Raw genomic sequence first — 18,880 nt, 5'->3', positions numbered from 1 at the left:
AGATGTGACTGTATACTAAACCAAACTGTATACTAAACCAAATTTCTAGAATGGAAATAAAAGGGACTAAAGGCATGAAGGACTACTAAGCCGTTCGTGTTTGATAGATTAGTTTGCCCTTTAAAATATGCAGAGAGAAACCTGCAAACTCCGTGAGGATTTAAACACGCACAGAGAAAAGAGAGAAAGAAAGAGAGAAAGATCCAAAGGAGGAAGGGGGGCAGAAAGGGTGGAAATAAAGATAGGTAGAATGGCACTACTGATTTAATTGGAACCACGAACAGAAGTTATGCGAAACCATCAGCTAAAACTTTACTCTCTCTTTCTTTCTTTTTCCATTCAATAGATTGCAAAGTGTCTTAATTCATAACTTGGCACTTATTGAAAATCGTGACGTCAACAATGAATGAATCAAAAGCGGAGCAAACCTGAGTGGAACAAAATAGATCGTGCGGACAACAACATGTAATGGAAATTATAACAGCATATTTTTCTCCGGCTTTTCTCCTCCTTCCCCCCCTCCCCACCCCCTTCTTCTTTCCTCCTCCTCCTCAATAACTTAAAATACTCTAGAAAAAAATACGGTCAATATAAATAACTTTTTTTTGTTTTTCTGTTTTCATGGAGAACAAATAATTACAAATCTCTGTTCCTAGCAGAGTTCGACTTGCGACGAGGTCTTCCTCCTCTTCCTCTTCCTCTTCCTCCTCCTCTTCCCCCTCCCCCCCCCCCCATTTTCTTGGCAAAAAAAAAGTGCCCTCAGCTCTGGAAGGCTTTGAGTGGATGAAGGTACCCGGCTACTCCGTAGTTCCTCCTCCTTCCCCCTCCCCTCCACCAGCCCAGATAATAGCTATATAAGCCTTTCGGAAAGGAAAATATATATAGATATATAATATCACAAGATTACGGGAATGGGTACACCTTTATGAAATCAGATGGGAAGTTTGGACAGAACTGTCAAGCCACGAGCTATCGCTGCCCGAAAGAACACTTTGGCCTGTATCCTTTTCAAAAAAATATATGCGTGCGCTCCATAGACTTCCATGTCATTATTGGGACGTGGCATTGCGGCTGCTCGTGGGTGCAATACAATCTTTATCTTGGGGTGGGAAGGGAGAAAACAAACTGCTATTTGTTTCCTTACTTATTAGGGTTGGAAATCAGATAGTGGTGGTGTTTTCCCCCTCTACACCCACCCTTAAATAATAATAATTAAAAAAGCTGGAAGCCCCGATCCGGATACAGTTAGTCGCGCATCAGTTCCATCGAAATCAATAGAATTTATGTCAGTCGCGACTGACTATTGATTTTGATGCGAGGTGGAGTCTCCTCTGCTCGGCTTGGAAAATAGAAGCAGCCGAGATGGTCCATTAAGTGTGGAAGGCATTCAAAATTCTACCAGGGTGGTAATAGCTTTTTTTGCGATGAAGACCAACCAAAATGCCATCACCAACCTTTCGAAATCTCCAGACCTCATCGAGCTCGACTGCTGAGCCCAAAACGGGGGTTGTTGGGGTTTTTTTTTGGGGGGGGGGCCTTTTGGAGAGGTGAGAAAAATCCGAAATCTGCGGGTCATAGGGCGCCTGCTTACTCGAAAGTAAGCCCCTGTGCTCAGTGGGAGTTTTATCTTCCCTTGCAGAGAGGATTGTAAACTTCAGTGCTTACTTGAGGCTACAATCCTGTCCCCGCAGTGATTTCAAGGAGCTTAGGCTATGCATAAGGTCAGAAGGCTGGTTTCTCCGGATCGGGGCCTTGGGTTCAAATCTCTCTCTTGGGGGATCCAGAGACTTGGCTTCGTTTTGTGTAGGGGTTTTTTTTTTTTCCTTTTTGTGATGGTGGTTCTGATCGAGGTGAAGTGCAAATGATCCGAAGGGACGCCAAGAACAAATAAAAATAAAGCAAACAAATACATGCAGACCCGGAACTCCACTAGTAGAAGAAGAGTCCCGGTCACTCACTTTTCCCATTGGAAATTGGCAGAGAAATAACCGTCTGTCTGTCTGTCTTTCTCTCTCTTTCACACACACGCACACACATTTTTTATATATATAAAAAAATCCACCGCCCCCCCACCGCCCCTACCCCCAATTTTTAAATTCTTCTTTCCTTCTCATCTCCGTTTTCCAGACTGTGGCTGTTAAAACTCAAGTATCTGATGCAACGTGGAAGGAGGCCCGCCTCTCTTATCAAATTTCTCGTATTAAAGTGATCTTCGCAGACAAAGGTCAGTTTCAAAACCTGTGAACTTCCCAGCTGCGCGTCTATTTCATCTAATTCTTTTAAATAAGTATATATCTTCCCGCCAGTTTCTGAGCAAGCTCTACGTTTTCTTCTCCTCCTTAGTATTCTTATTATATTATTAGCAGTAGTAGAAGGGAGCTCTTCCCCTCCCTCCATTTAAAACGGAAAAAAAACACCCACATTGTTCCTTTTATTTGTTCATCGCCTTGGGTCTATAATATAGAGAGAATTGTTTCGTTCCGGGGAACGCCTCGTGCTTCTTTCGTCTTTCACATTTTAAGTCGCGCAGGACCAAGACAGAAAGTGGGGGGTGGCAAAGCCCTTCCTCCGGCTCCGTGTCGGCCTCAGTAGAGGAGAGCTGGCCGCGGAGGGAGGAGGAAGAGGCGGCGGGCAGTCTTCTGCGCACGCGCGCGCTGGGAGTGCAACGTGCCCCGGCGGCGGCGGCTGAGGCTGCAGGAAGAGTCACAGGCCCAGGGCGGCCGCGTGCTTTTTGGCTTTGAGTCTGAGGTCCGCGATGCTGGAGTTCTTGCTGGTGGTCTTGGCCGCCGCGGCCGCCGCCACCACCGAAGCGGCCGAGGCGGACTCGGCGGCCAGCGTGGCCAGAGGGAGCCCGAAAGGCGGCGCCGGGAACATCATGTAGGGCGCGTGCGCGGCCAGGTGCGGGTGGAGGTGGTGGTGCGCGTGCGCCACGGCGCTGTCGAGCTGCAGCTGCGCCTGCACCTGAAAGGACAAGGGCGTCACGTTGCAATGACTGTCCTGAAAGGGGAGGGGGGAAGACAAGAGTGTTAGGACGACCGCCATCTCAAACCCTCCCCGCAGCCTCCAGGGCTCCAAGCCGCCTCAGCCCACTTGGGGGGGGGGGAAGGCCCGCGGAACTCAAGGAGACGTGACTTCTCAATACACTTTCAGTGCCACCCTCAGCTACTTCTTGTTTATAGCGGGGTGGGGAAGAGACTAAAGGGGTGCGTGGTTTGACTAACCGAGGAAGAAGATTCTTTGGGGTTTGTGGCTTGCATGGATCCCCCTTTGCTACCTTTCCCCTCATTTTGTTCTGTTTTATTTGTTGAATTTATATAACTGCCCTAGACTGCCAGGAGGTCTCAGGGCACTTCACAAAATCAAATTATGAAACTGCAAAATATATAATCAAAATAACAACAACAACCCAATAACCACCCTCCCCACAAAAACCCACCACATATTAAAAGGCCACAGGATGTTACTCTTCATAAATGGAGCACTGAAGATGCTTAGGATTAGGCTCTGTGTTTTTGTTTTAGTACCTGCCTTTAAAAGAGAGAGAGAAGGGTTCGTGCGCACAAGTCTGATTGCGGCTGGATTGAGGGCTACAACCCTTTGTGCCTAATAGTAAGGCCCACTGGGAAGAGTGGAACTTTCACTGAGCAAAATGTAACTAAGATTGCAGCGTGGATTTATTTTGGGTTGATGAGACACCTAATCTCTGGGTTGTGGTTTGAGCCCCATGGTGGGCGAAAGATTCTTGCATGCCAGAGGGTTGGGCTAGATGACCCTCGCGGTCCCTTCCAATGCTACCATTCTATCACTCTGTGATTTGTTCAGCATGCTTACTGGAAGAAACCATCATCAGTGTTCAATGGAATTTAATCCATTAGCACCGAAGCCTTACATTTGCACAACACCACAGGAAGCTGCCTTGTCAGACCAGTCAGACCATGGGTCCAATCCATCTCTGTATAGATGGCTACCCTTACAATGAGCAGTGGCAGCAGCACGCTGGGCCTCCAGGTCTAGGTTTGTCCAACCCCTACCTGGAGATACTGGGGACTGAACCCGGACCCTTCTCTATGCAAGGCAACCGCCCCAGCTACCAGACAGTTTCCAAACAAATGAATTGAATGAAGAAAACTAACCAAAACCTAATTGCTGGCACTGAAAACAACCAGGTCATCATATTCAGGAAAGCAATAACCAGTTAACGGCATTTGAGGTATACACCTCAGCTTCAGAACTTCTATCACAGTCCTGAAATATCTGGCCTCTGTCAAAACAAAAGTCCCTGAGCATGTGCAGAATGCCTTTCCTTAGGACCCAAGTAATCATAGCCAGTCCCCCACAGCTTTAGAATTAGAGCACAGCATAGCCACAGAGCCTAGGACTTGCCGATCAGAAGGTCGGCGGTTCGAATCCCCGCAACAGGGTAAGCTCCCGTTGCTCAGTCCCTGCTCCTGCCAACCTAGCAGTTGGAAAGCACCTCAAAGTGCAAGTAGATAAATAGGTACCGCTCCGGCGGGAAGGTAAACGGCGTTTCCGTGCACTGCTCTGACTCGCCAGAAACGGCTTAGTCATGCTAGCTGCATGACCCGGAAGCTGTACGCCGGCTCCCTTGGCCAATAAAGTGAGATGAGTGCCGCAACCCCAGAGTCCGGCCACGACTGGACCTAATGGTCAGGGGTCCCTTTACCTTTACCTATAGCCAGACCACAATTTGTGATTTTTTTCCCCAGGTCCTTGAGTGATTATTTAAGACAGGCTATTTCTGAAAAAGACACACTTATTGCTTAATCCAGTGGTTTTCAACCATGGCACCCTGGGGTGCCTTGCATGATGGTCAGGCGTGCCGCAGGCAACGCTGGCCTCCATCCCTTTTTCCTTCCCCTATACTCTGATGCCCGCTCGCCTCTCTGCCTCCCAAAGGCTTGCACAGCTGTTTGTTGCAGCGCCCTGGCTACAAGCTCCCCAGGCGAATGGTACCTCTGGGGCTGGCCAGGGAGTGCTGGTTGCCAGAAGCTGAGGCAGCCTTGGAGTAAGCAAGCAAGCAGGCGAGGAAGCCCAGCCAGCCAGTCCACCAGCCCTTGCGGCTGGCAATGGACAGACAAGTGGGAGGCCAGGCTGGCCTTTCTTGTGCTTGCTGTGTGCAAGACCTGCCTGGGAGCCAAGTGTCCCGTGCTGAAGTGGCGTCTTTCCACCAAGCAGGCCCAGAAGCACCCACTGGTGCCGCTGCTGCCTCCCAAGGTAAGGTGCTGGCCTCACATTCACCTTTGGCCAGTGTCCGTTGGGCCACTAAGGCTGGGAGCATCATCTTCCCAGGCCCCCGTGGGGCAGCATGAGGAGGTACCTCTCTTTGGGGTGAGCTCAGAGACTGGGGTGTCAGCAGCAGATGCCTGGAGGATCCCCAAGAAGAGGGGAGAGGAGGCTGAGGGAGGGTGTTTGAAAAAGGGTGAGAGGCTGCCAGCTCTGCAGGCAAGGGGTGACATAACTGGGCTCCTGAGCCCCACAGGGTGCCGCAAAAAGAATGTACAGTCATACCTCGGGTTACAGACACTTCAGGTTGCGTTTTTTCGGGTTGCGGACCGCCAAAACCTGGAAGTACCAGAACGGGTTACTTCCAGGTTTTGGCGGTCGCGCATTTGCTAAATCGCACTTTGCACATGCGCAGAAGTGCAGAATCACAACCCGCAGGTTGCAAACATGCATCCTGCATGGATCACGTTCGCAACACGAGCGTCCACTGTAGTTGGTTAAGGGAGCCATGAACTCAAAAAGGTTGAAAACCTCTGGCTTAATCCCAAGCATGTGAGGTCTTTCTGTAGTTCCCAAGTAGTGGGGAAAAACTGCTTCTGAGCGCAGTCACAGAGCCTGTAACAGGTCTAAGCCTTGACTCATTGAGCCCTGAGCCAAGTGATAGTATTCATCCTATAAACATGTGCAGAGTGTTACCCCTCACTGCCATATTTTAGGGATTGCGCAAAAGACTTCCAGGTCACATTATGTTACTTTCATGCAAGCATAATCCTCCAGCGCAGGGATGGGAACCTGTGGCCTGACAGTTGTTACTAGACTACAACTCCCATCACTTCTGACCATTGGCATGCATAATCCCTGGTCGCCTTTCTTCTGAGTTTACTGGACTGGCTGAGACTGATGGGAGCTGACGTCCAACAACTGCTGGAGGACCACACGTTCCCCATCCCTGCCTAGCACATTTCCTCTTGTAAACTAAGCCTTTCTGGTTGGCAGACAATCCAATTGGTGATTTGGTTAAATATGCAAGCTATTTCTCCTGGACGGCCTTGTGAAATGCAGTAAGTATGCACTGATCTGTGGATGGATGCTCCTTCCTAATCTCCCTGAATGTTCTGACTAGTTGGGCCATGTCCTACATTGATTAACTTGTCAGTTTCGTGTGCCTTCTGCCAGCAGCATGTACCTTATTGCAGGCTCTACTCATAAGTAGTGCTTCTTTGGCTATGGCTAAGAGGTACCCTCTTGTGTCGACTGCTTCTGGTTTTCTGCTTGCGGTTACTGCCAGCTGGTTTTGCATGCTAGTTGACTAACCATAAGCAAAATAGAGGCTAATTGGCTGCACTTCTCTTTCTCTCCTCCCTCTACACTTAACACAGAGTCCTGCTTTCCAATGAATGGGCTTAATTGCCCTTTTTTTCCAGTTTGCTTGTTCACTCATCTGCTTTGACCATTTTTTTCTAAACACTTTTGCTTGCTCATCTGTCCACACCATCTGAAGACAGGTGAAGTAATTATCCTGCCCTAAGGTCCATTTAATTAAAAAAAAAAAACAGAGCAAAAGGAGAAACAGGCATTCGCCGTGGATGCTAACCTGCCCTTGGCTACAATCCTGCACACATTCAGTTTGCTTAAATGCCACTGAACTTCAAGACTGCAGCCTTGATAGCATCAAGACAGTGCAGAGGGCCCTCCTTTATCTTGCTCCTTTCCTCTCAGCTCTCTAATGACTGTACACATCTGTTGCTCTCAGTCATCTCCCATATGACCTTTATGGTGTTATTACCCACACCTTATCAACCCCAGCACCATCCACAGTTTGAGACAACTATTGTTGCCACTGCTTTTATTTATCATGGATGCAGACGGCCGGCAGAGTCTTCTCTCTCCCCTCCTTACCCTCATTTCGCAAGGGAGAATCTCTCAGTCTACACATGGCTCATGCATGTTTAGTCAGAGGTTAGCCCCACTGAGTTTCATGTGCCTAAAACCAGTGCTTAAGAGATAGCTATTTGTCTACAACCAAATGATGAGCAGTTTCAATTTAAAGCACACCAATATCATTGCCATTAGAACATTGACCACTGAGGTCAATAAGCCTGAAATGTGCAACTTCTCTAGGACAGAAGACAATTAATCTACGAAAGCTATGGAAGAAGAACCCACTGAGTTTTGAGGTCCAACATACTTATTCTTAATTAGATTACTTAGAAGCTCTGTTGAAATCAGCTGAATATAACTTCCAAGTAATTACCATATTTCAGGGCAGGGGCTGAGTTAGGAATGTCTATGCCCATTGAAGTTATGCCAGAGTTCCCATCATGTGAGGCCGTTGGCGACACTGGCTGGGCCTGGTGGGAGTTTAAGGCCAAAAATGTTAGGAGGATAACAAGCTGCCCACTTTGGAAGAGGACTTGACTGTGCCAGGGATACCTTACCATAAAGCTTGTAAGGTTTTCTTTTCATTACCAATGTAGGTTGCTAAAGATAGACACTACTCTAAAAGGGGGAAATAAAAGTGGTATCTGTAGGACTCAGGCTCTCCTGTTAAAATTAATCCAGACTACATGCCTGCTAGTTCATAAAGCCACATAAAACTTGGAGGGTTTTTTTGTGTTTTTTTTTCAAGAAACCACAACTGGCCACCCCCCTACTGATCGTATTACTAGAATTAAATAAATACACACACCGTCTAGTCATGCACACCTATGTATTTTTGCATTGATAAACCCATCAAAATCAATTCCTCTCATTTGGGTGGCAGCTCAGGAATTCACAGGAGCCTACAGAGAGCTGGGCAGGCTCACTGAGGCTGCCACCCTATGTGAATTTACTAGGCAATAAGCCACATTAAACGCCTTAAGTTCTGAGTAAACATGCATAGGAGGTTGAAAAAGAACCTGGCTTAAATGAGCCCTTAAAGCTGTGGTCCTCTGCCACAGCCCCGTGGTGGAGCACCTGCTTTTCATGCCAAAGCTCCCAGTTTCAATCCCTGCCAACTCCAGGTATTACTGGGAACACCCATCTCTGTGTCACTTCCAGTCAGTTTTGGACAATCCTGAACCAGCTGGACTCATGATCTGACTCGGTACTGTATAACTTCCTGCGTTCCACTTTCGAGAAAGGAAACCCCACGGCGTTTCCAAATACTAAGCATGAACGAGATCCCCTGAGCATCTAATGGGAAACCCAGATTCACTTCCCGACCCCTGGTACGCACAAATGCCGCCTCAGCACATTTCGGACTATGCGGATCCTAAGCACTCTTCCTAGGAAGTAAGCTCCCTCGAGACCAATGGGACTTAATTCCCCTTTAAATCAGTACCACCATTTGAATCTGCAGCACCGAACGGCAGAAAAGCTGCAGCAGCAGCCGCCCTGCGCGCCTTTAATACGCGCTGGCCAAGTCCCACTGAGCTCAACAGGAGCTTGTTTCCAAGAAAGCACACAGAGACCGGGTCGGACTGCACGCCACATGCACTCAAGATCGGAGTGTTCAGTGCCCAGACAAAACACACACGCGTCCAATATCCTCCCCGCAGAAAGGCAACTTTTAAACGTTCCTTTTGCGCATATGATTGACCAGCCAGAGAGAGAGAGAGATAATGGGGCACCTGCGGGAAGGCCATCTTGTAGCCCTTCCTACCATTATGGGGCTGACGCCCCCGGGATTCTCCCTTTGTACTTGCCTGCTGGAAAGGCATCCTCAAAGCGCCCACGTTCACGTAGGGGGCAACCCGGCACGCTTCAAACTGGCTGGCTGCTCCTATGAGGACTCCTGCAAGAACAGAGGCAGGGATCGGTCAGAAACTGAGCTAAAAAGCACAGGACATCTATTTTTTATTTCACTTCGCTGGGAATGCTCCCTTGGCTCTTTGCGCGTTGGCGGCGCGTATTGTGCCCAATGGGGCTTATTTCCAGGTAAGTGTGCAGCCTTAGGCAAGGAAGAGCCTGGAGGTTTGGGGGAGAGGCAAAAGGAGGCCCCCAAGAGCCTAGAATTTAAAGGGGAGGGTTGTATTCCCTGGGCCAGAAACGTTTGAACCCGTTTACGCGCGCCGCTGATAACATTCACCTACCTTTGTGGAGTTGGTTTTCTTGCTTTCTGCATTTAGCTCTTCTGTTCTGAAACCATACCTGCACAGACAGGAAGAAGGCGAGCTCAATACAAAGCCGCATCTATCTATTTATCTGCACACAGTGATTTCTCTGGCCATGCTTAAAACCAGTCAATGACCCCAGCAGCGTTATCTTCCTGGCTCCTACTGGGAGCCTTCCTCTCCCCAATCCAAATCTTACTGGAAACTCCGCACTGCGCGTGCGACCTAAAATAATCTAGGCCCACAGTTTTGACCAGGGTGTCCAAAGGGGAACGAGGAGGTGGGTCTTGCATGCACCTTTAATAGTTTCATGACAAGCCACAGGCGCTGAAATTCTTTCTTCTGTATTACAATTAAAGGGGCAAGCGAGACCTCTTTGGTTTGCATCTGAACACGCCAGTAAATTGGACACTTAGGGGACAACCCTACGCGCATTTACCTGGGGAAAAGTCTCACGAAACCAAGTAGGATTGGCTTCTGGGTAGCCATGAATAGGCTTACACTGTTAGGTGCAAACATGTCCTTTTTTCTTTCTTTTTTTAAGAGTTTACATAGTAATCAAGAAAGTTTAGTAAACCACATAACCAGATTTCAGTTTTATTGAAGTTTCTTAACGATTTGGGGATCAACAAGCCCCCTCCCTTCCCGTTTCTAGGGAGAAGCAAATGTATCCCTTTCGAAATGTTGCACTCCAGAGAATTTTGGATTATGTGCGTGCCAGATTTCAGCCATCTGCGCGTCACGTAAACTGTTGGGAGGTGACAAAATCTTGCTTGGACTTTTTAAAGAGAAAACAGCAAAGGGTTTCGCGTTCAGAGGAGTCTAGAAATTGGGATGACTTGTGTAGCAAGTTTCAAATTCTCGAATAGTTTGAGAGTGACCATTTTGAGCTGCAACATGGAGTCTCCTCTGTTTGGGGAGGGAGTCTTGTTTTCAGATATTTACAGTAATCAACTTCCTTGGACTACACGTGCTCCACATTTCAATTCTTTAGCTCATATAAAAGTAGTCCCCTAGAACTTCAACACACACACAATTACACAAGCCAGTAACTGAATCCGTAACTCTGTGCATCTTCACATGCAATACCAACCTAGTTCTCTGATTTCCCTTACCTTCTCTCTGCCCCCCCCCCCGCCTCAGTTCCGACCCAAAACAAATCCAAAACATCATTGTATCAGTCTCCTTTTCCTCTTTCACAGTTACTATTTTAGGCTTGAATCCTAAAGAAAGATGCTTCTGAAAACTTTGCATATTTACTCGGGAGCAAGACCCACGTTTCAGTAGAAGTTTATCCTAGTAGGTGTGCTCAGAGGGCAAGGTGCAGCCTTACTTGGAAAGAGTTACGAGTAAAATCAGTTCAACTCACTCCCTTTCCGAGTAAAAGTGAGGCACAGCCCTTACATTTAATCTTCAGTTAAGAGCTAAAATCCTATACACACCGACATGGAAGCAAACCCCACTGAACTCACAATAGGACTTACTTCTGAGTAGACTAGAATAGGATCGCTCCCGTTAAGCAGGGGAGTTAGATGGGCGAAATTTGGCTAGTTCCCGTTGGGTTAGGATAGAAGGGCCGTTTTGTTGCTAATTATAATTCCAAACTGCGTTTCAGGGAGGGGAGAGTTTACTTAGGAGTCGTTTTGCTAAAACGAATGGGAAATATTAGAATGCCAGGGGCCAGTTGCATGTCCCTCCGGCCCTCGGGAGTAGATTGCACCACCAGCATTGGAAAGGCAAGGAAGGCGCCTAGGATGGGCCTGGGATGAAGCTGACGAACTCCTAAACTTTGCCTGAGCGTCGCTCCCTCCCTACCCGCTTTAGAATCGGAACTTAAAAGAGCGCAGTTCTAGGATATGGACAGTTGCCGCCTGTTCTGGTTCTTGCTCAATTACTTTCTCCGGGCCCGTTTCATCTTTCGCCAGCCGAATCCCCACCAGGCCTCCCCCCCCTCCCCTCCATCTCGCCGTGCTATCTAATGCTAAAACACACACACACACCACAAAAAAAAACTAGTGATAAAGGGGTTTAGATGTTTGCGCAATAAGACCCGAGAAGAATGCGCTCATTAAAAGCCTGTAATATTAATTAGCTTTATCTTCAAGAAAAACGAAACACCAAAGCGTTTAATGACTCACTTTTGGGGGGTAATTACTGTCATAAAAGCTTCACTACAAAGAAGTTGGAAAATTCTCTGTTCCTCTGTGCAGTGGAGTGTAACACAGAAGCGGAATAATTGTCTCATTATTATGATAATCTAATTTGCTGCCATCGGAAGAGATTGGGGGGGGGGGGGGAGAGAGAGCTTCACTCCAGGCAAGGAGATAACTTTGGCAGTTGGAAATGGGGAAAAGTTTGAAAACCCGAGAGAGAGAATATGAGGTGTACCTACAGCCTTGGGGCCAGGCAGGTGTGCTTGGGCAGCCCGACCCTATGCGTTTCCACGCAGATGTAAGCCCCACTGAGTTCAGTAAGGTTTGCTTGCTAGGGAGTAAGTCCCATTGAACTCAGAAGGACTGCCCTCCGAGTAAACCGGGGAGGGGGAGAGGATCGGGCACTTATTTCAGCCCCATTCATTTCAGTGGGAGTGTGTTTCTCTGCCACTGAAATCAATGGAACTTAAAAGTGCTTTAAAATCTTGAGCCCGGGTTTATATATTGGGGGAAAGCGCTGGGGGGAGAGTTCTGTTTTCCATCTCAAAGGTCCTCACTATCATGTGATCCTTCTTCCCTCAAGACCCTTTTAAAGGCGGGGGAGGAGAGGAGGGGCAACGAGGGACGTGAAGGCTGATTGGGATCTTATTCTTTCAACTGTCAACATCTGGAGGCACGAATCCTGTCCGTTTCCACATTCAAACGAACATCCCAGGAGTCTGACACACGTAGTGTGACGTTTCTTTCAATGGCGCTTCCTTCCAAGGAAGCAAGATATGCCAACCGATCCTGAAAATTATGACAGCCGGAGGTCGCCATCCTGGTTGCGCTTTCCGAGCAGAAGGCCCCCTGAGCAGAGTCGGTCCCTCTTCCAGGCAACAAGATCGGGCTTTGCGCCCGCTGACCTGGGAGCCGGTCAACACGAACTTGCACGAGATCGCGACCGCGCAGTCCGATCCTGTGCATTTTCACAAAGCAACACACCTTTGAAAAGCGCGCCGTTAGATTGCGCGCCTGAGCGTTCTCACTCGAAAGTAAACCCACGGTGTCTACTTCCGAGTAAAGATGGCTAGGGAAGAATGAAGGGGGGGGGCGTTCATTTCAGCTTCCAGCGCATACCCCTGCCGCCTTCCAGGCTCGCCTTCTCACCATCTGCCAATGGGAGCTGGGAAGCAAAGTTTGAAACAAAATCACAGCGAAGCGTTTTCTGGGGCCATTTAAAAGGAAGGAGGCCTTAATTTATGCAAATCTCTGAAAGTTATTCTGTATGGATTATGGTGGGCACTGGTTATTCTTTTGTTGAGTCAGGCAAATCTCCCTCCGTAGGTATCGCCGCCTACATAGAAATCTATATATAATATAGATATGGACATACAGCCACACTCCATAGCGTGGTGTGTGTGTGTTTATAAAATCAGAAAAGCAGAGGCAGATAAAAAAGAAGGAAGAATCTTTTTCTTTAAGCTGCGATGTCTTTCAAAAATTCTGCTCTCCCCCAGCACTGTCTCTCACACAAACCCTCTTACACACACACACACACACACACACACACACACAGCCCTTTGCTACAACGTGGCTGTTCAGTGTCTGCCTTTATCCGATTACAAGATGCAGAGAAAAAGCCTTTAAGAGCCGAAGAGACGTTTTGGTGCAGATGGCAGAGCCTACGAGCAACAAAGATGGAAGGAAGGGGGGCGGGAGAGAGAAGGTATCTGTTACAAGCCAGGAGTCGCTGCTTAGCCTCCCGGCTGCAGATGTTCGGGGGGCCTGGAAGTGCTCTCCATGTGTTCCTACAAAGGCGGCCCAGTTTTCTGCGGAAACGACGCTGGAATGACGGGTCGCCTTCGCTCTCGCTGGACAAGGGTCTCCGGGCCTCTGGCTGGAGCCGCGCTTCTACCTCTGGACCCAAGTCCTGCCTTTTCTGGACCAGAGCCTTTTTTTTCCCCTCTGGGGGTGGGGGACGGGGGCAGCTTGACAAAGATCCCCAGCAATCTCTGGACAGTGTAAGGGGAAGATGGTCTCCAAACAGCTCTTTGAAATCCGGCTGCATTAGCCAAGCCCCGCGCTGCCTGTATCTGTTCCTTTTCTGAGTCCCTGGGGGATTTTTTTAATTACTTCCCCTTTTAAAAAAAGTAAATGGACTGTAACTGTGTACACTTTAGCAACTCCCAATTTCGTTTATTAGTCAGCCCTTCTATAAAGTTAATTCATACATCCGCCTTCTACTTTAAAAAAGAAAGAAAGAAAAGAAACTGAGCTAGGATCAATGTTTAAAGGCAGAAAGAGAATATAATACACATGGACTCGGTATTTTCCCCCACACGGAAAGCTTAGCTATCCGAAGTCATAGAAACCGCACTTAAGCACACTACCAACCACACTTACACGCCTACTTTGAGCACTGTTCACTCTCCTCAGTTGGCTCAATTTTTTCTCACTAGCTACTGTTTCAGTTTTAGATTGTAAGCTCTTTCTGGCAGAGACCTTTGCTTTTTGTTAAAAAAATGATACTGTAAAATACCATAGACCTGGATGGTTCTAAAGATAGCAAGCGGAGAATCGGAAGAAATGGGACACAAGAGAGGCCAGCACATCTCGATGTGGGCGGAACTATGGAAGCAAAATTCTTCTATGAAGATGGAAACAGCCCCTTGTAGCCCCTAAGCAAAACGCACCAGGAAATGACATTTCCTCCCAACTCATAGGTGTACATTTAGGATGAGGCCGAAAGCGCGCAGATACGACAACACAAGGTCTGCTGTACTCCGGATTCGCCACTCTTGTCTACTCAGGACCAGGAACAACCTTTTGGTGGAAGCCCCCTTCCTCTCCTAGCGCCATACTATTCACCCCCCCCCAAGCAAAAGCTTGCAGAAGAAGGGCACCCACCGGATCCGAACCTACCGCTACCAACCATCCATGAAAGAGGAAGCAAGTCCACTTTGTGACTTGCTTGCCAATGCAGCGCGCGATCCTAAGCCTCTTGGTTCAGAACGGAGCGCAGTGGGAATGAATCCGGAGTCGTGCCAGCTCCCAGGGCAGCTAGTCCGTATGAAGGTCCCTTCCCAGGATCCTCGTGGAGGAGCCCCTCCCCAGCAGAAGCCGAAAGGATTTCCATGCTTACCTGCACCCGAGCTTCGGACAAACCCAACCTCTGGCTGAGCTCCTCTCTCATGAAAGCGTCCGGGTAATGAGTCTCGTCGAAGAGCCTCTCCAGCTCGTTCAGCTGCTCCAGGGTGAAATTGGTCCGGCTTCTCCTCTGCTTGATTTTCGTCTGTCCTTCGTCTTCCATCACTTTGGCATCCTCTTTGCGGTCCTTCAGCTCGGGGGAAACTGGAGACGGAGCAACAACAACAACAAAATAAAGAGGCAAAACCAAAACACCACCAGAGACACACAAGCAAAACAAAACAAAAAAGCAACTACCCAACCATCCCTGAACCACGAGGCCAGCGCCTGATCTGGGTTTCCAACAAACACAAAAACTGCCTTATGCCATATCAGAGCCTTGGTCCATAGAGATCAGGATTGTCTGCACTGGCTGGCAGCGGCTCTCTGCGATTTCAGGCCGGCGAATCTCTCTCACCAGCCCTACCTGGAGACGCCGGGGATTGAACCTGGGACCTTCTACATGCAAAGCAGAATCTCTGCCACTGAGCTCTGGCCCTTCCCCCACTTGTGTTTTTACCTTAAGTCAAGCAGAAGTGGGGGGAGGAGGAGGAGGAGGAGCAGCGGTGGCAGGGATCAATGAAACGCTCAAAGGTCACCTCTCTTCCCAGTGGCGAGGCTGAAGCGAAGGAGGGCCCAAGCGGAGCCCCGCGAGCTGGTACCCGGCGCCTGTGCAGCCGAGGGCGCAGCCTGGCCCGGGTCGCTCGTGGCTTCGCTTCAGATCCCAGGCCCACCAGAAGGAAAGCAGCACGTCCCCTGGACGATCAAAGGAGGAACTTAGAGGCTGCACTTCCTAGGAAGTGTAAGCCTCGTTGAATCCAGTGGGACTTACATTTATGCGTTATGTTTATACCCCCCACATATATATCACCGCTGCTCCCACAGCGCAATCCTAGGTACTTCTACACAGAAGTTAAAAGCCACACTGAGTTCAAAAAGGTATTCACAAGTCTTAGCATGCAGTCTTACAAGTGTGCTTTTATGGGATCGCAGACTTTCCCTGAATAGTTTTGCCCTGGATCTTGTTCCAGGCTAGGAAGGCCCACCCTAGTCATTGGGAAGAGAGTTCTCTATTTCCAAAGGACCAGCCCCTGTCCTCCTCAACTTTTGTTTTGCCCTGCCCGGACCCGGGCGCCTGCTTCAGTTCTAAGGGCGCTGACCTGCGCGGTTTGATCGAGGTGGGCCCGAGGTTTCTGCCAGGTTTCTGCCAAAGCCACCGCAGAACGCAGGTCCATCCTATTTATTTATTTGTGTGTGTTAAGTTTAAGTCTAGAAAGACTTTAAAAATCTGCCCAAGAGCTGGCTCTCCTCCTGCACAGCGGTCAGCTTGGTCTTTGACAGCGATATTATTATTATTATTATTATTATTAGGAGAGACGCTCCGAGCAATGCGTAGTCTACACCTGTCTGGGAAGGGGCAGCAGGTCTGTCCTGAGAACTCCACCGTCTTCTCAGGAGGAAGAGAGGGAGAGGGACCTCTTTTCCCCAATTCCGGTTCGGGACAACAAGAAACAAGTCCGGAATACGCACGCCCCGAAGTCCCAAAGACTTTAAGGTCTCCCTTCCTCCCTCTCGCACCGGTCACGGCACGCCTCCCATTGAAAGCGCCGGCAAGATCCCATACAACTGCAGCGCCCTTACGCTCCGCGTCTTCTCGACGTTGGCGCTGGCTGCTGTGAAACCCGCGTGGCCTTTCAAGTGGCACCTTTTCAAAATCACAGCAGCAGGTGTCGATGGGGGATCTGACGCGCGACCGCCGCTGCTATGGCTTCTTGAAGCCTCCTGCTTGCGGGGAAGTCAAGGCATCCTTGCCTTTATTTACTAGGGAGGTGGAGAACGAGCTCCCTAAATGGTATCGTTATCGGAGCAACTGTTTTTGAACTAAGAAGAGTGCGTAAAGTTTGATCACCCTCCTGCTTCCTCCCACTAAACCTCCGTCTGTTTCCCCTTCACCCTGTCGAAATATATATTGTAGGCTCCTTGGGGCAGGGACCTTCCGACCTGATATTACTGTGCAGAACGCCGTGCCCGTTGATTAAAGTATTGCTCGTTTCCCGTCTGTTCTTCCGCAGCACCAACCGTTTCACACATTTCGCTTTGGACACTAGGCCCGGTGTAAACGTGGCGGCGTGACGCGGTTCATTCAGGCTGTGGGGGGGTTTCCTAATCTACAAACCGGGTTCTCCCGCTTGCTTCCTTCCTTCCCTCCCCGAATGTATTTGCCCACCGCCACGCCGAAGTTTGTTTACTGGAGCTGCGTTGGTCTCTAATCATATTCAGAATTTGTTTATAAAATCATTTCCGGATGATGTCTGCTGTTCAGTTCCGACCTGGAGAGAGCTACTTTCCTTGAACAAAAGAGTTGAAATAAACCCTCCTCCCTCGACTATGACATCTGCATCCTCAAACCGCACGCAGGTATTCAAATATGCTTGAAAGCCGAGGGGATCTTTGGATAAGCAAACAGGAGAGGTTTGGTGTTGTTGTTTTTTGCAAAGCGCATTATCATTTATTCCTCTTCCTCTCCCCCACCACCCTACACACCAGTATAAAATCTTAAAGAGGTCGAGAGCATCGAGGAATAAAAGCGAAACACTTCGCTTGGATTTCAGTATTACTTATAAGCAGTGTTCCTAACATTGCATAACTACTTAGAAATGTATGGTTTGTTTTCAAATAACTATTCACCCTTCCTAGGAAATGCACTTGGAGAAAAAGAAGTACCATATAGGCTCCCTTCTTTTAGTGTGCCCAATATTTGATACTTTCATTCACAAATAAACAACTGGGTTTCAAACTTTTAATGATATTTAGGGAGGTTTCTAAGCCGCCTTAAACAGAAATAAATTCGTTTAATTTCGCATTTGTTTCCAGTGCCACATCCCCTCCCCCTCATTTTACATTGCAAATAGGAAAGGGTCTCCATAGCAGGAGCAAATTAATTATCTGCTTAAATATTTTGATGGCTAGAACTCGGAGCCACATATTATTTTCGCTCAATTGGGAACAAAATAGTCGGCACATCTTAATTTACAATACATTGGGCTCCTAGACTGCGTAAATTACTTTAAACGGGAGAAGATATTGGAACCATTACAGGGATAACCTCCCGGATTCAAAAACCTGTCACCGTTTTCAGAACAGCTCAACGCAAAGCCTGACAATCAGGATTTTATTCTTCCCATTTACTCACGGAGGAAATATTTGTGCATATAACTAGACACACACATGCACAAGCCAAACTATGGTCTGCCTAACCCAGGAGGGCGAGAGATTGTGATTTTACAGATTCCCTTCCTTGGGATTGGGAAGAGAGAAAGGACAAAAAAGCCCACATCCCCCAAACATAGCTAGAGTTCAGCCAGGAAAAACGCGCCACACATTATCAGGTCCCAGACTAGCAGCCTACGGTCAAGCGATGGCCGGCTTGCGGTGTTCTCACAATCTGGCCGCTTTGAAACGGCCCAGAAAAAGTATCCATCCACATTAATGGAGTGGGCTCTTTCCCCCAGTCGAAAAGACCAGCCGGCTCCGCATCTGGACGACAACGCGCGCGCTCTGCCTCCTCCATCCGTTCCCTGGCAAGTTCCCCCGCCGCTGAGGTCCAACCGGACGTAACAGCGCGCATTCGGGGAGGTGGTGGTGGGGGTCCTCGGAGTCAAACCACACACATGGTCCCCACCCCGCCCACCCCAGGAAGCACCCTTCCCCCGATTCTCCCCCTCCCCCTAGTACCCCCAGCATCTGGTTCTTTACGCGCGGTCCCCTGCCTCTAGCCAGCCTGCCAGGCGCGCCCCCCGACCCGCTGGGCAGAGGAGGGCTCGTTACCTTCGCTGAGCTTGGGGGTGCCCGTGTCCCTGGCCCTGTCGACGGCGCCCATGTCCAGCTCTCGGACCGGCGACCGGCCACCTGCGCCGCCGCCGCCGCCTCCGCCGCCTCCTGCTCCGGCCGCCCCCCGAGCTGCGGGGCTGCTGCCGTCCTCGCGGCCGGGCTCGCTGGATCCTCCGGACTCCTTGGCTCCCCGGACGGGTCCGCTCTCCAGAACCTCCCGGTAGGTGATGAGCTCCTTTTTCTCTTTCACTTTCTGATCAAACGACTTGGAAACAAAAGCGGTAAGTTCTTCCATCGCCGGCGCTGCGCTGGGCTCTTTTTTCCTCGCCCTCGCTTGCCTCCTCTAGCTGCTCCAAGCCCCCAAGAAACACATCAAGGGGGTTAGGG

At 49.1% G+C, this 18,880-nt stretch overlaps 1 protein-coding gene across 1 annotated transcript; it reads right to left on the bottom strand.

The window, feature by feature from the left end:
• Window positions 1–2,091: 2,091 nt before the first annotated feature.
• SHOX2 (SHOX homeobox 2) lies at window positions 2,092–18,820 on the bottom strand. The gene is made up of 5 exons (XM_081006328.1): window positions 18,491–18,820; window positions 14,619–14,827; window positions 9,321–9,378; window positions 8,934–9,022; window positions 2,092–2,997 (listed from the first exon to the last, which is right to left on the bottom strand). The coding sequence occupies exons 1-5, from the start codon at window positions 18,786–18,788 to the stop codon at window positions 2,704–2,706; spliced, it is 948 nt and encodes a 315-aa protein (XP_080862454.1). The 5' UTR covers window positions 18,789–18,820; the 3' UTR covers window positions 2,092–2,703.
• Window positions 18,821–18,880: the final 60 nt, after the last annotated feature.

This window comes from Podarcis pityusensis (genome assembly GCF_964106645.2).
Source record: "Podarcis pityusensis genome assembly, chromosome: 5".
In the NCBI taxonomy this organism is placed as follows: Eukaryota; Metazoa; Chordata; class Lepidosauria; order Squamata; family Lacertidae; genus Podarcis; species Podarcis pityusensis.
Note: the sequence above shows the minus strand (reverse complement) of the source record. Positions and strands in the feature narration are given on the sequence as shown.

Coding starts and splice junctions, on each gene's coding strand:
- SHOX2 (XM_081006328.1), bottom strand. CDS start 18,788: ATGGAAGAACTTACCGCTTTTGTTTCCAAGTCGTTTGATCAGAAAGTG. Junction 9,379..14,618: donor TGTCCGAAGCTCGGGTGCAG/GTAAGCATGGAA, acceptor CTGTCTGTGCAG/GTATGGTTTCAGAACAGAAG. Junction 9,023..9,320: donor AGAAAACCAACTCCACAAAG/GTAGGTGAATGT, acceptor CTGTTCTTGCAG/GAGTCCTCATAGGAGCAGCC.